This window comes from Erythrolamprus reginae, chromosome 6 (assembly GCF_031021105.1).
Source record: "Erythrolamprus reginae isolate rEryReg1 chromosome 6, rEryReg1.hap1, whole genome shotgun sequence".
NCBI lineage: Eukaryota > Metazoa > Chordata > Lepidosauria > Squamata > Dipsadidae > Erythrolamprus > Erythrolamprus reginae.
In genome coordinates, this window is record NC_091955.1 from 8,717,226 (window position 1) to 8,734,565 (window position 17,340).

The following is a 17,340-nucleotide window of genomic DNA, read 5'->3' on the forward strand; positions in this document are numbered from 1 at the left end:
TGACTTAACTTCTCGTGTAATTGCTTAGCTTTTCCTATGATTATTTAACATTTCCTAGGGATAAAAAAACTGCAGAAACTTTGTGGCTTCCAGTATTTAAAGAATCCCTCTGGATTTGGGGCTTTAATCACTCTGACCTTGTCCTTCTTCTTCTTTCACTAGTAACAGTTAATGAACTTGGAATGAAGTCAATAACTCTCCCGCCAATTATTTCCCCCATGATCAAAGTCCCTGAAAAGGAACATTTGATCCTGGGGGTTTTTTGGGTAGAATTTTTTCCCCATTTCTCCACATACATAGAAACATAGAAACATAGAAACATAGAGGTCTGACGGCAGAAAAAGACCTCCTGGTCCATCTAGTCTGCCCTTATACTATTTTCTGTATTTTATCTTAGGATGGATCTATGTTTATCCCAGGCATGTTTAAATTCAGTTACTATGGATTTATCTACCATGTCTGCTGGAAGTTTGTTCCAAGGATCTACTACTCTTTCAGTAAAATAATATTTTCTCACGTTGCTTTTGATCTTTCCCCCAACTAACTTCAGAATGTGTCCCCTTGTTCTTGTGTTCACTTTCCTATTAAAAACATTTCCCTCCTGAACCTTATTTAACCCTTTCATATATTTAAATGTTTCGATCATGTCCCCCCTTTTCCTTCTGTCCTCCAGACTATACAGACTGAGTTCATGAAGTCTTTCCTGATACGTTTTATGCTTAAGACCTTCCACCATTCTTGTAGCCCGTCTTTGGACCCGTTCAATTTTGTCAATATCTTTTTGTAGGTGAGGTCTCCAGAACTGAACACAGTATTCCAAATGTGGTCTCACCAGCATTCTATATAGCGGGATCATAATCTCCCTCTTCCTGCTTGTTATACCTCTAGCTATGCAGCCATACATTCATGCAATATAGTATACAGTGGTACCTCTACCTACAAATGCCTCTGCTTACAAACTTTTCTAGATAAGAATCGGTTGTTCAAGATTTTTTTGCCTCTTCTTACAAACTATTTTCATCTTACAAACCCACCGCCGCAGCTGGGATGCCCTGCCTCCGGACTTCCGTTGCCAGTGAAGCACCCGTTTTTGCGCTGCTGGGATTTCCCTGAGGCTCCCCTCCATGGGAAACCCCACCTCCGGACTTCCGTGTTCCATGTTTTTGTGATGCTGCAACAGACGTCCGGAGGTGGGGTTTCCCAGTGAGGGGAGCCTCAGGAATCCCAGCAGGCAAAAACACAGGTCCAGAAGTGGGGTTTCAAGGACTTCAGTGTTTTTGTGATGCTGGGATTCCCCTGCTGGGATTCCCCTGCAGCATTGCAAAAACACAGAAGTCCAGAGGTGGGGTTTCCCATGGACGGGAACCTCAGGGGAATCCCAGCAGCGCAAAAATGGGCGCTTCGGCTGGCAAAAGGGGTGAATTTTGGGCTTGCACGCATTAATCGCTTTTCCATTGATTCCTATGGGAAACATTGTTTCATCTTACAAACTTTTCACCTTAAGAACCTCGTCCCGGAACCAATTAAGTTTGTAAGACAAGGTATCACTGTATAAGTATAAAGTAGAGATAGAAAACGTCTCAGAAAGGGGGGAGCAGAAACACAGGGCTGTGTTGAAGGGGCGTTTTCCATAAATGCTACAACCTTCGCACCAAAGTGATTCCATCTGTCTTCACAGGATTTCATTTTGAATTCCTTAATCTTCCTTGTAGCACCTTCATTTTTCTCAGAATCTTTCTTAAGCACTAGTGATGGGCGAACCCAACGGTGTTCGGGTTCGGCAAGTCTGGACGAACTTTACGCAAAGTTTACCCGAACCCGAACGGTCCGTGGCACCAAAGCTCCGCCTCTGGAATCCCAGTGTTTGTTTGTTTGTTTGTTTGTTCGTTCGTTCGTTCGTTCATTCATTCATTCATTCATTCATTCATTCATTCATTCATTTATTTATTTATTTGATTTGTATGCTGCCCCTCTCTGCAGACTCGGGGCGGCTAACAACAGCAGTAAAACAGTACAACAAAATTCAATGCTAAAAAAACAGTTAAAAACCCATTATATAAAAACCAATCATACATACAAACATACCATGCATAAAATTGTGAATGCCTAGGGGGAAAGTGTATCTTAGTTCCCCCATGCCTGGCGGCAGAGGTGGGTTTTAAGCAGCTTACGAAAGGCAAGGAGCATGGGGGCAATTCTAATCTCTGGGGGGAATTGGTTCCAGAGGGTCGGGGCCGCCACAGAGAAGGCTCTTTTTCTGGGTCCCGCCAAGCGACATTGTTTAGTTGACGGGACCCGGAGAAGGCCAACTCTGTGGGACCTAATTGGTTGCTGGGATTCGTGCAGCAGAATCTTTTATTTTTATGGATTTTTAATTTTTATTTATTTTTATTTTTATGAAAAAGGACGCTGCAGTGCCGCCGCAAGCAAATGGAAGTCATTTCATGTAAAAATATATTTTTTAATTTTTACATGAAAAGATTTCCCTTTGCTTGCAGCGCCACCGCAGCGTCCTTTATCGTAAAAATAAAATAAAAAATTTACGTGAAAAGACCTCCCTTTGAAGGAGCTGGGGAATCCAACGAAGAGATTCCGGGGGCGGAGCTTTGACGTCACGTATACCGGAAGGTTGCTAAGGACGCCAAGGTGATCACTTCCTGGATTCCGGAGGCGGCACTAGAATAATGGAGGGAGGATGGAATCCACCTGACTCATATTTATGATGGTCGTAGTATCCTGGGGGGTCATGTGACCCCGTTTCTGGCACCTTCTGACAAGCAAAGTCAATGGGGTAGACAGGTTCACTTAACAACCAGGTGGCTAACTTGATAACGGCTTCACTTAAAAACTGTGGCAAGAAAGGTCATAAGGTCAAATTCACTTAATGTCCCCTTTAACAACAGAAACGTGGGACTACTTGTAATTTATTTACGGGACTGTCTCCTGCCTCAAGTATCCCAGAGGCCGGTGAGATCCCACAAAGTCGGCCTTCTCCAGGTCCCGTTGGCCAAGTAATGCCGCTTGGCAGGGCTGTGGGGAAGGGCCTTCTCTGTGGTGGCTCCAGTCCCCTGGAACCAACTTCCCCTGGACATTTGCACCACCCCCATCCTCCTGGCCTTTCGAAAGGTTTTAAAAACACACCTTTGCTGGTAGGCCTGGGATCATTGAGCGTTGACATTCTGCTCGAGGCGATAGTATGATCGGGATGAAGTTGGCTGAATGGTTTTAAATGTCTAGGGCAGTGGTTCTCAACCTCGGGGTTGGGACCCCTTTGGGGGTCGATCGACCGTTTCACAGGGGTCACCTAAGACAAATTTCCCCTGGTGTTAGGAACTAAAGCTTCTATTCTGGTGCCTTGGAACATATTTTTACAATCCGACCAATCAGGCGTGGATAGAGGGGAGTGTCCCTCTGACCTTCCTGCCAATCAGCTCCAAGCTGTGTTTGGGGAGAATTGGCGCTGGACTTATGGTTGGGGGTCACCATAACATGAGGAACTGTATTAAGGGGTCGTAGCATTAGAAAGGTTGAGAACCACTGGTCTAGGGTTTTAAGATTTAGGTTTTATGGTTGGAGTTTATAATTCTGAAATTTATTTATTATTTATTACTTGGATTTATACACTGCCCCTCTCCGAGGACTCGGGGTAGCTTACAACATATAAAAAGGCAATATACATCAAATTCCAATGAATTAAAATTAGAGGTTACATCTAAAAACTAAGGAAGCAATTAAAATAGATACATTCACCAGAAGATCCCTTCACTCCTCCACTCGAAACAGAACACCCTACGAGACTAGACTTTCAATCCTGGGCCTAGAAAGTTTAGAACTAAGACGCCTTAAACAAGGTCTAAGTATTGCCCATAAGATCATATGCTGCAACGTCCTGCCTGTTGGCGACTACTTCAGCTTCAACCACAACAACACAAGAGCACACAACAGACTTAAACTTAATATTAACCGCTCCAAACTTGACTGTAAAAAATATGACTTCAGTAACCGAGTTGTCGAAGCGTGGAACTCATTACCGGACTCCGTAGTGTCATCCCCAAACCCCCAACACTTTACCCTTAGATTATCTACGGTTGACCTATCCAGATTCCTAAGAGGTCAGTAAGGGGCGAGTACAAGTGCACTAGAGTGCCTTCCGTCCCCTGTCCTATTGCTCTCCTATATCTCCTATACCTTTCTTCTATTCCTATATCTCTTCTTCTATTCTTTCATCGATATGTTCTATTACTATACCTTCTTTTCTATTATCTCTTAAATATATTTTACTATGAGTATCTCCTCTATAACCTTCATCATATATTTTACTATGTGTGTATATATATATATATACACACCCACTAAAACCCTCATTGGACAAAATAAATAAATAAAAATAAAATAAAAATATCCATTCAATCAACAAACCCACTATACATTCGTCGGCCAGGGGGCAGAATCCAATGACCCCAAGCTCGGCGGCATAGGTGAGTCTTTAGACTCTTGTGGAAGGTGTGGAGGGTGGGGGCAGTGTGAATCTCTGGGCGAGATGATTCCAGAAGGCTGGGGCCCCCACAGAAAAGGCTCTTCCCCTAGGTCCCGCCAAGCAACATTGTCTAGTTGACGGGACCAGGAGAAGGCCGACTCTGTGCAACCTAACCAGTCACTGGGATTCATGCAGCAGCAGGCGATCGCCTAACTGCCGATCAATTTCCGGTCACAATTCAAAGTGTTGGTTATGACCTATAAAGCCCTTCATGGCACCGGACAAGAATATCTCCGGGACCGCCTTCTGCTGCACGAATCCCAGCGACCAGTTAGGTCTCACAGAGTTGGCCTTCTCCGGGTCCCGTCGACTAAACAATGTCGTCTGGCGGGACCCAGGGGAAGAGCCTTCTCTGTGGCAGCCTCGACCCTTTGGAACCAACTCCCCCCAGATATCAGAGTTGCCCCCACCCTCCTTGCCTTTCGTAAGCTCCTTAAAACCCACCTCTGTCGCCAGGAATGGGGGAATTGAGACTTTCCCTTCCCCCTAGGATTATAAAATTTATGCATGGTATGTCAGTATGTATGATTGGTTTCTTAAATTGGGGTTTTTAAAATTAACTTAAATATTAGATTTGTTTACATTGTATTATTATTGCTGTTAGCCACCCCGAGTCTACGGAGAGGGGCGGCATACAAATCTGATTAATCAATCAATCAATAAAATCTGGACCCATTTACACATCACTGCAACAGCCTATGACAGCTTATAAGAAGTCAACCCCGTTTAAAAATAGAGCTGATAGTTTAATGACTAAATCTTTTCGGTTGCATGTTAAATTTGTCAGGGAACGAAAATGATGGATTGATTGATTGAAGGAATAGAGCTGAAGGATGACTGCCTGTCATTTGGAAATTATAAGCAAGCATAAAATTGCATCTTCCACACACACACCCCAAGGTATATCACACATCTGGCTTACATGCAGTTTATAATGAAACTCCTGTTTCCCGAGTGAAACAATGATCGAGCCAGGGAGCTTCTCGCATATATCTGTGGGTGCAAATTTAGTTTCCTAAGCAAACCCTTTCATGTTTATTCGTTAAATTTCACTTACTCTTAGCCCATGTTTTCATACCCTGTTTTCCCAAAAATAAGACAGTGTCTTATATTAATTTTTGCTCCCAGAGATGTGCTACATCTTATTTTCAGAGGATTAGATTAGATTTAGATTAGATTTATTGGATTTATATGCCGCCCCTCTCCGCAGACTCGGGGCGGCTCACACCAATGGTGAACAACAATACATAGTAACAAATCTAATATTTAAAAATCTAGGTTACAGTTTTAGATTAAAAAGTCCAAAAAAAGAAACCCCAATATATAAAAAACAACACACAATCAAATCATACACAAAAACTACATGGGCAAGGGGGAGATGTTTCAATTCCCCCATGCCTGACGGCAGAGGTGGGTTTTAAGAAGTTTACGAAAGGCAAGGAGGGTGGGGGCAATCCTGATCTCTGGGGGGAGCTGGTTCCAGAGGGTCGGAGCCACCACAGAGAAGGCTTTTCCCCTGGGTCCCACCAGACGACATTGTTTAGTCGACGGGACCTGGAGAAGGCCAACTCTGTGGTACCTAACTGGTTGCTGGGATTTGTGCGGCAGAAGGCGGTCCCGGAGATATCCTTTGTCTTTTTTTAAAATGAAGAAGAAATCACATTTATTGCTAAACAAAAAAAAAATGAATATTTATTATATACTGTATAGTAGTTGTCATCGCAAACCAGCATAACCATGCAAACTGTGAATCCTATCAAGAATTTCTTACTACTACTGTACCATTATTTCCATGTACAACAATTAACAGTATGGTTCATTTACCAATATTTACGGTTTAAACAGAAAGTAAATGGCACCGGACCAGATTATCTCAGGGACCGCCTTCTGCTGCACGAATCCCAGCGACCAGTTAGGTCCCACAGAATGGGTCTTCTCCGGGTCCTGTCAACTAAACAATGCCGCTTGGCGGGACCCAGGGGAAGAGCCTTCTCTGTGGCGGCCCCGGCCCTCTGGAACCAACTCCCCCTAGAGATTAGAATTGCCCCCACCCTCCTTGCCTCTCGTAAAGTACTTAAAACCCACCTCTGCCGCCAGGCATGGGGGAACTGAGATATCCTTTCCCCCTAGGCCTTTACAATTTTATGCATGGTATGTCTGTATGTATGTTTGGTTTTTTTATTATAATGGGTTTTAATTGTTTTTAGTATTGGATTATTATTATATGATGTCTTATTATTACTGTTAGCCGCCCCGAGTCTCCAGAGATGGGCGGCATACAAATCCAATCAATCAATCAATCAATCAATCAATCAACCAACCAACAAACAAACAAACATACGGTAGGGTGCGATCCTGCTGCAGCAAAAATGCATCCAAACACATAGCTACATGTTGGATGCGTGTTGGATGTGTTTTAAATCTGATCGATGCAGCATTTTGGGATGTAATTTATGGACAGCAGTGTTATATATGTTTTGTTCGGGACTGCTGTGAAACAAGGGGGATGCCTTATATTAGGCAATCCTACGAAAGCTCATCTATGTCTTATTTTTGGGTGTGACTTATTTTTGGGGAAACAGGATAATAATAATAATAATAATAATAATAATAATAATAATAATAATAATAATAATAATAATAATAATAATAATTATTATTATTATTATTATTATTATTATTATTATTATTATTTATTGGATTTGTATGCTGCCCCTCTCCGCAGACTCAGGGCGGCTAACAGCAACAATAAACACAACATGTACAATCCAATAATAAAAAAAACAACTAAAAATCCTTATTATAAAACCAAACATACACACAAACATACCATGCATAACTTGTAATGGCCTAGGGGGAACAGCTATCTCAACTCCCCCATGCCTGGCGGTATAAATGAGTCTTGAGTAGTTTACGAAAGACAGGGAGGGTAGGGGCAGTTCTAATCTCCGGGGGGAGTTGGTTCCAGAGGGCCAGGGCTGCCACAGAGAAGGCTCTTCCCCTGGGGCCCACTAAATGACATTGTTTAGTCAATGGGACCCGGAGAAGGCCAACTCTGTGGGACCTTATCGGGCGCTGGGATTCGTGCGGTAGCAGGCGGTTCCGGAGGTAATCTGGTCCATTGCCATGTAGGGCTTTAAAGGTCATGACCAACACTTTGAATTGTGACCGGAAACTGATCGGCAGCCAATGCAGACTGTGGAGTGTTGAAGAAATGTGGGCAAATCTTGGAAGCCCCACGATGGCTCTCGTGGCTGCGTTCTGCACGATCTGAAGTTTCCGAACACTTTTCAGAGGTAGCCCCATGTAGAGAGCGTTGCAGTAATCGAACACTTTGAATTGTGACCAACACTTTGAATTGTGACCGGAAACTGATCGGCAGCCAGTGCAAGCCACGGAGTGTTGAAGAAACGTGGGCGAATCTTGGAATCATTAATGGTAATGATTATCAATGGTGGGGTTGATACAGAAGGTTTTAGTGGATTAAATCTTGCTGGCAGCAATTTACTCTTCGTTGGTGAACTTCTGACAGCCCTCGCCATAACCAATTTCGAATTGTCGAGGAGATAATAGAGTATAAAAAAAAATAACACGGCCTTTTCAGGAAACGGCACCGATGGAAATAGCATTTAAGTGGATTTTAATAAGCTCAGACACCCGATGAGGAAGATCAAGGAAAGAAAAAATATAGGAGGGGGGACTCTGAGATGGGTGAGATTTCTTTCTTTCTTTAAAAAGAAAAGTCCTTTGAGAACCACAGTGGAAATAAAGGGGGGATTTAAAAAAAAAGAGTTGAAAGGCAGCAAAAGTGGCACACACAGCTATAAAGGGAGAATCCAATTTTTATTTTAAAAAGGGAGACATATTGGTGATAATTTTAATAGGAAAGTGAACACAAGAACAAGGGGACACAATCTGAAGTTAGTTGGGGGAAAGATCAAAAGCAACGTGAGAAAATATTATTTCACTGAAAGAGTAGTAGATCCTTGGAACAAACTTCCAGCAGACGTGGTTGGTAAATCCACAGGAATTGAATTTAAACATGCCTGGGATAAACATATATCCATTGTAGGATAAAATACAGGAAATAGTATAAGGGCAGACTAGATGGACCATGAGGTCTTTTTCTGCCGTCAGTCTTCTATGTTTCTATAATATGGCTCTCACGCACCTTGAAAAGAATGACTAGAAATTACATTTATCTGTCCAGAATCAATTTTGCCAGATCATTTATTTACTTACTTGCATTTATATCCCTCTATATTCAATTGGCTGTAAGCAGTTAACTTATTTGTGGAATGGGTAAATTCCATAGTCGATTATGGGAATGCTGTTACACATACTGTCCTGCCAGGCTCTATGGTATGACTCTCCCGAAAATTCAAGGGTACAAATTGAGGAAACTGCACTACCTGACTCTGTCGGCAATAAAACAGGTCCGAGGAAATTGCACTACCTGACTCTGTTGGCAATAAAACAGGTCCGAGGAAATTGCACTACCTGACTCTGTTGGCAATAAAACAGGCCTATGACACTTGAAAGTTCAAAAACGATGTTCTTTATCACAAAAATTCAAAAGAACCAAAGCACCCTTTTTGTATTGCAAAGAGCACTCGTCCCAAAACAACCTGGTAGCCTGTACAATTCCTTTACTCAGTCCTTAAGTACTTAGCTAGCAGCTGTGAAGGAACGTCACAGCCCTCCTTCTTCCAACGAAGTGAGACACACACACTTTGCTCTGCTTTGGTTTCAAAGTCGTGAAAAACCAACAAACAAAGTCTGGAAATAGCAAAGCACGGTCCTGAAGAAACAACGATCAGATAATCTTCCACAACGACCAAGCAAGGACGCTGCTATTTATATCAGCAGCTCTAATAGCTGGAGCCCCATCCAAACACAGGTGGCCTCTCTTATCTCCTGTAATATTTCTTCAATGTTCTTTATCACAAAAATTCAAAAGAAACAAAGCACCCTTTTTGTATTGCAAAGAGCATTCGTCCCAAAACAACCTGGTAGCCTGTACAATTCCTTTACTCAGTCCTTAAGTACTTAGCTAGCAGCTGTGAAGGAACGTCACAGCCCTCCTTCTTCCAACGAAGTGAGACACACACACTTTGCTCTGCTTTGGTTTCAAAGTCGTGAAAAATCAACAAAGTCTGGAAATAGCAAAGCACGGTCCTGAAGAAACAACGATCAGATAATCTTCCACAACGACCAAGCAAGGACGCTGCTATTTATATCAGCAGCTCTAATAGCTGGAGCCCCACCCAAACACAGGTGGCCTCTCTTATCTCCTGTAATATTTCTTCAATTGGTCTCTTCTATGCATAATTCTGCGCCTGCGTGGGTCTAACACTTCCTCATCCGAATCGACCGAAGATAATGGAGATTGGTTTCCTGGGCTGTGTGCCAAGCCCCCCTCTTCCAAGTCACCCCCACCTTCTTCTTCGTCCGAGGAAACTGCACTCCCTGACTCTGTCGGCAATAAAACAGGCCTATGACATGTTGATGTTTGCCATGCATCCACCTCCACATTCCTTGGGGCAGGAGCTGGGCCAGAGCCAACCACAACACATACTATCTCTCGATTTTTGCAAAGCATTCTTTCAAAGGCCCTAGGCTTACTGATTGACAAGTGGATTAATGTGGATTGGATGGGTATGCATGTACAGGGGAAACTGGGAAAAAAATAGAATATTGTGCAAAAGTTTATTTATTCCAGGAATGCACCTTAAAAGGTGAAACTAATTGATGAGAGAGACTCATTACATGCAAAGCAAGATAGTTCAAGCTGTGATTTGTCATAATTGTGATGATTATGGGGTAAGAGCTCATGAATTCGATTCTCACCAGCTCAAGGCTGACTCAGCCTTCCAGGTTTCTGATTGTTGGGGGCAAGAGGCTGACTCTGTAAACCATGTAGAGAGCACTGTAAAGCACTATGAAGTGGTATATGAGTCTATTGCTGTTGCTACCCAGTTATACATCTCCACCCATGTCCAGTCAACGAAGCAGTGGAAGTGATGTGCCAGTGCCTGGAGGTTGTTGGGTCCTGGATGGGTGTCAACAAACTCAAACTCAACCCAGACAAGACGGAGTGGCTGTGGGTCTTGCCTCCCAAGAAGGACAATTCCATCTGTCCGTCCATTACCCTGGGGGGAGAATCACTGACCCCCTCAGAGAGGGTTCGCAACTTGGACGTCCTCCTCGATCCACAGCTGACATTGCAACATCATCTTCGGCTGTGGCGAGGGGGGCGTTTGCTCAGGTTCGCCTGGTGCACCAGTTGCGTCCCTATTTGGACAGGGGGTCATTGCTCACAGTCGCTCATGCCCTCATCACCTCGAGGTTCGATTACTGCAATGCTCTCTACATGGGGCTACCTTTGAAAAGTGTTCGGAAACTTCAGATCGTGCAGAACACAGCCGCGAGAGCCATCGTGGGGCTTCCAAGATTCGCCCACATTTCTTCAACACTCCGTGGCCTGCATTGGCTGCCGATCAGTTTCCGGTCACAATTCAAAGTGTTGGTCATGACCTTTAAAGCCCTACATGGCATTGGACCAGAGTACCTCCGGAGCCGCCTGCTACCACACGAATCCCAGCGACCGATAAGGTCCCACAGAGTTGGCCTTCTCCGGGTCCCGTCGACTAAACAATGTCGTTTGGCGGGCCCCAGGGGAAGAGCCTCCTCTGTGGCGGCCCCGGCCCTCTGGAACCAACTCCCCCCGGAGATTAGAACTGCCCCCACCCTCCCTGTCTTTCGTAAACTACTCAAGACTCATTTATACTGCCAGGCATGGGGGAGCTGTTGTTATTATTATATTATATTATACAATTATATGATTACATAACAATGCCATTATAGTACTAAAATATTAACGTTATATAACATTACAACATTATATGATTATATAATAGTGCAACTATATTACTGTATTAACATTATATAAGATTATATGATTATATAATAATGCAATTATTTTATTATAATATTAATATTATATAAGATCATATGATTATATAGTATACTGCTCAGAAAAATAAAGGGAACCCTTAAACAACACAATACAACTCCAAGTAAATGAAACTTCTGTGAAATCAAACTGTCCACTTAGGAAGCAACACTGATTGACAATCAATTTCACATGCTGTTGTCAGTTGCCACACTCAACTTTGTACAGAGAAATATTCTCAATGAGAATATTTCATTCATTCAGATCTAGGATGTGTTCTTTGAGTGTTCCCTTTATTTTTTTTGAGCAGTGTAACACAGATGGTCTTCAAGGACCCTCTCTCTCTGTGAAAAAGCTGTGAATTCAAATTCAGCTGCTTACTAGCCCTCTTTGAGTATCATGGGGGCAAAGATACAGCCGGCAGCTTCACTGCAGTAACTTGATGTGTTTTGATTCTCTTTCTAGTCATCACAATCTTTAAGGGCAAAGTGGAAGAAATTGAATTGCCTGTGGACGAAGTGGACATCATCATCAGTGAATGGATGGGCTACTCCCTTTTCTATGAGTCCATGCTTAACACGGTCATCTTCGCTCGAGACAAGTGGCTGGTAGGCGTCCGGTATCTTCTACCCTATTAGCTCCTTAGAAAGGTCTGTTAAAGGTTGGGGTGACAGACGCCACGAGATTTCAGTGGCAACTAAAATACGAAGGCCAAGGATATTGGCCACTGGGTTGCGCTTGTTAACGGTTATGTACATCCCCTTTCCATAATCATCACTGTACAATGTGTCACGTATACAGTATATCGTTTATAAAAAACCAGTCTTAGCCCTGATGACGTTACCTAGCTGGGTAAGGAAACTTCTTGAAAGAAACAAACAAGTTCAGAGAGTATCAAGTACCCCACCATCGACCTTCTCCTCCTCTTCCTCCTCCTCCTTCCCTCCTCCTCCTTCCCCTCCTCCTCCTCTTCTTCTTCCCCTCTTCTTCCTCCTCCTCTTCTTCTTCCCCTCTTCTTCTTCTTCCTCCTCTTCTTCTTCTAACTCTTCCTCTTCTTCCTCCTCCTCTTCCTCCTCCTCTTCCTCCTCCTCCTCTTCTTCTTCCCCTCTTCCTCCTCCTCTTTCTCCTCCTCTTTCTCCTCCTCTTCCTCTTCTTCTTCTTCTTCTTCCTCCTCCTCCTCATTCTCCTCCTTCCCCTCTTCTTCCTCTTCCTCTTCTTCCTCCTCCTCTTCCTCCTCCTCCTCCTCTTCCTCCTCCTTCCCCTCCTCCTCCTCTTCTTCTTCCCCTCTTCCTCCTCCTCTTTCTCCTCTTCTTCTTCTTCTTCTTCCTCCTCCTCCTCTTCCTCCTCCTCCTTCTCCTCCTTCCCCTCTTCTTCCTCTTCCTCTTCTTCCTCCTCCTCTTCCTCCTCCTCCTCCTCTTCCTCCTCCTTCCCCTCCTCCTCCTCTTCTTCTTCCCCTCTTCCTCCTCCTCTTTCTCCTCTTCTTCTTCTTCTTCCTCCTCCTCCTCTTCCTCCTCCTCATTCTCCTCCTTCCCCTCTTCTTCCTCTTCCTCTTCTTCCTCCTCCTCTTCCTCCTCCTCCTCCTCTTCCTCCTCCTTCCCCTCCTCCTCCTCTTCTTCTTCCCCTCTTCCTCCTCCTCTTTCTCCTCCTCTTCTTCTTCTTCTTCCTCCTCCTCCTCTTCCTCCTCCTCATTCTCCTCCTTCCCTTCCTCTTCTTCTTCTACTCCTCTTCCTCCTCCTCCTCCTATTCTTCTCCTCCTTCCCCTCCTTCTCCTCTTCTTCTTCTACTTCTCCTACTCTTCTTCTTCTTTCCCTCCTCCTCCTCCTCCTCCTCCTCCTCCTCCTCCTATTCTTCTCCTTCTCCTTTTTCTTCTCCTTCTTCTTCCTCCTCCTCTTCTTCCTCTTCCCCTTCTTCTTCCTCCTCCTTTTCCTCTTCTTCCTCCTCTTCCTCTTCCTCCTCTTCTTCTTCTTCCTCCTCCTCCTCTTCCTCCTCCTCTTCCTCCTCTTCTTCTTCTTCTTCCTCCTCCTCCTCCTCTTCCTCCTCCTTCCCCTCCTCCTCCTCTTCTTCTTCCCCTCTTCCTCCTCCTCTTTCTCCTCCTCTTCTTCTTCTTCTTCCTCCTCCTCCTCTTCCTCCTCCTCATTCTCCTCCTTCCCTTCCTCTTCTTCTTCTACTCCTCCTCTTCCTCCTCCTCCTCCTATTCTTCTCCTCCTTCCCCTCCTTCTCCTCTTCTTCTTCTACTTCTCCTACTCTTCTTCTTCTTTCCCTCCTCCTCCTCCTCCTCCTCCTCCTCCTCCTCCTCCTACTCCTATTCTTCTCCTTCTCCTTTTTCTTCTCCTTCTTCTTCCTCCTCCTCTTCTTCCTCTTCCCCTTCTTCTTCCTCCTCCTTTTCCTCTTCTTCCTCCTCTTCCTCCTCTTCTTCTTCTTCCTCCTCCTCCTCTTCCTCCTCCTCTTCCTCCTCTTCTTCTTCTTCTTCCTCCTCCTCCTCCTCTTCTTCCTCCTCCTCTTCCTCCTCTTCTTCTTCTTCTTCCTCCTCCTCCTCTTCTTCCTCCTCCTCCTCTTCCTCTTCTCCTTCTTCTCCTTCTTCTCCTGCTCCTCCTCCTCCTCCATTCCACAAACCGTACTCCCTTTCACCACTGATGGTGTCACCTAGTTTGGTAATGAAACGTTTGCAAGAAAACAAACGGGCACCAAAGATCCTTCACAGTCCTCCTTTTCCTCCTCCTCCTCCATCATTCCACAGACCCTACACCCTTTCAGCAGTGATGATGTTACCTAGTTTGGTAATGAAATGTCTGTAAGGAACCAACCAAGCTGAGCGAGCACCAAAATAGCTCCTCACAGTTCAGCTCTGAGCTACGATTGCTCTCTTCTTTTAAAACCCAGTTAAATCCTATTCAAATAAAAATTAAGAACTGAGGCGAATCCTTCCCAACTGCTCCAAAAGTTTAGACCAGGGGTCCTCAAACATGGCCACTTGAAGACTTGTGGACTTCAACTCCCAGAAATCTCCAGCCAGCTTAGCTGGCTGGAGAATTCTGGGAGTTGAAGTCCACCAGTCTTCAAGTGGCCATGTTTGAGGACCTCTGGTTTAGACCAACAAACAAACGAAGCTGCCAAAATCTTGGCCTCTCCAGATGTTTAGCATTTAAATTTAGACTTACCTGAGAAATTTGATTCACTAAGAATGGAGTCAATTAGCCATCACGAGGGCTATTCATGCTTCAAAAACTTAATTAATTTACTGCCCATCATACTCTTCTGGTCCAGTTTTTTATTATTTTATTTTATTTTATTTTATTTTATTTTATTTTATTTTATTTTATTTTATTTTATTTTATTTTATTTTATTTTATTTTATTTTATTTTATTTTATTTTATTTTATTTTATTTTATTTTATTTTATTTTATTTTATTTTATTTTATTTTATTTTATTGTTTGTTTATTTATTTATTTTTGTTTGTTTGTTTATTTGTTTATTGATTGATTGATTGATTGATTGATTGATTGATTGATTGGATTTGTATGCCGCCCCTCTCCGGAGACTCGGGACGGCTAACAGCAACAATAAAGCAGTGTACAATAGTAGTCTGATGTTAGAAACAATTAAAAACCCATTAATATAAAAAAACCAAACATACATACATACATACCATGCATAGAATTGTAAAGGCCTAGGGGAAAGAGGGTCTCAATTCCCCCATGCCTGACGGCAGAGGTGGGTTTTAAGCAGCTTACGAAAGGCAAGGAGGGTGGGGGCAATTCTAATCTTTGGGGGGTGTTGGTTCCAGAGGGCCGGGGCCGCCACAGAGAAGGCGGTTTTGTGTGCTGATTTTTTAAAAAAAAACTAGCAGAGAAAATATTTGGCATTGATCTGGTCAGGAGATTAAAAGCTGTACAAAACTAGAGATCCAGAAATCAGCTTCGCATATTTTTAATTTTATTTTATTTTTCGGAAGTGCAGTGTGGATGAATGCTAGTTGGACCTCACTTTTGGTAAAATTATTCTTCCCATCAATGCAAAGCTTCTAGAATCAGGGCTGGACGATCTCGTCAACTTTTGAAATGTGTGGACTTCAACTCCCAGAATTCCATGCTGGCTGGGAATTCTGGGAATTGAAGTCCACAGGTCTTAAAGTTACCGTGGTTGGAAATACTCCATCCTACTAGGGTCGCCTAGAAAGTAATGCACCACATTTTTTTTCTTCAACGTTTATTTATTGAACACAATGAAAATTACACATAAGAAAGAATGAAGTTTCTCTACACTGCCTATTTTTCTTTTTCCAAAAAATGTTTTTATTATTATTATTCAAAAGACAAACGTAACAAACACAAAACACATAACATAAAAAGGAGCTACATTTGCTCCGCTCAGAATAGAAGACTTTGTTGTAAAGAAGAAAAAAAAAAACCTTATTATTATTTAGATCAGGGGTCCCCAAACTTTTTACACAGGGGGCCAGTTCACGGTCCTTCGGACTGTTGGAGGGCCGGACTATAAAAAAACCCCTGTGAACAAATCCCTATGCACACTGCACATACCTTATTTAAAGTAAAAAACAAAATGGGAACAAATACAATATTTAAAATAAAGAAATAATAAGTAATTAAGTAATTAATAATTAAGTAATAAAGTAATTTATACTTCTTTATTAACAAGTAAATTTAAACTTAAATGAACAAACTCCTTTTCTCCTTCTTTCCTTCCCTCCCTCCCTTCCTCCCCACTTCTCTCTTCCCTCTTCCTTTTCTCTCATTTGTTTCATTTTCCTCTCCCTCGTTCTTTCCCTCCATCATTTTCTCATTTTTCCTCTCTCTCTCTTTCCATCTCTCCCTCTTCCTTTCCCTCTCCCTCTCCCTCTTTCTTTCTTTCTTTCTCTCTCTTCTCTTTCTCATTCACTCTCTTTCTAACTCTCCCTCTTTGTATCTCTCACACTTTCTCTATTTCTCCCTTTCTCTCTCTCCCTTTCTATCTCTCCTCTTCATTTCTCTCTCCCTCTCTATTTCTCCCTCTTTCTCTCTCTTATTATATCGATCGGTAAAATCTCGTGTGCTGCTGCGGGCTGGTTAATAGACCTCAGCGGGCCGCATCCGGCCCACGGGCCGTAGTTTGGGGACCACTGATTTAGATCAATACAGAGAATTATAAAAACACCTATTACAATTCACTATTTGAAAACAAGTCTAGTGAAATATTGAACTATTTATATTTTCTAAAAAGAAAAAGGGCCTGATTATAAGTTGAATCAAATCAAAGAAATATATTCCATTTGTAAAACATCACTACCTCTAAAGAGTTTAATTTTTTAACTTAATATTTCAACATCCTTATACATTTTGTCGCATCCTTCCAACCCAAGACTATTACCGCCTGAGCGCTTTCTATCACTGCTTCTTTTATTTCTCTAAATTCTCCCATCACATTCCTTTTAACTAATACTGCCATTTCCTTTGGAATTGTCCATCGTATATTTAAAGTTCAAACAAAGTTCTCGAATTTACGAGATGTTTTATTTTAGAACGGGCTGCTCTGGACACAAGGCGGAGCGCACACTCTCGTGCAATATTTTGTTTCCGGGTATGCGCAGAAGCAAAGAAATTGGCACAAATCGCCAAAATCTTATGCAAGGATGCTCAGACACATGAAATGTTGGCGATGTTCAATGATTTATTTGCTTCTATGTACGCGCAGAAATCTCGCGCATGCAAGTCTTCGTGTGAGATTTTGGCAATTTTTACCGATTCTTCTGCGCATGCATGGAAGCAAAATCTCACATGGAGGTGCATGGGGGCACACATGTACATATCAGAGATGCATAGATGTACACGCATCACCCTTATCACCTTGAG

The 17,340-nt window shown here is 42.9% G+C and overlaps 1 protein-coding gene across 1 annotated transcript in view; it reads left to right on the forward strand.

Annotated features, from left to right (window-relative positions):
* Positions 1-17,340, forward strand: part of PRMT8 (protein arginine methyltransferase 8) — a 43,664-nt gene that overhangs the window by 14,787 nt on the left and 11,537 nt on the right. Inside the window, 1 exon segment of the mRNA XM_070754710.1 lies at positions 11,958-12,100. Within this exon segment, the coding sequence (XP_070610811.1) occupies positions 11,958-12,100 (143 nt within the window).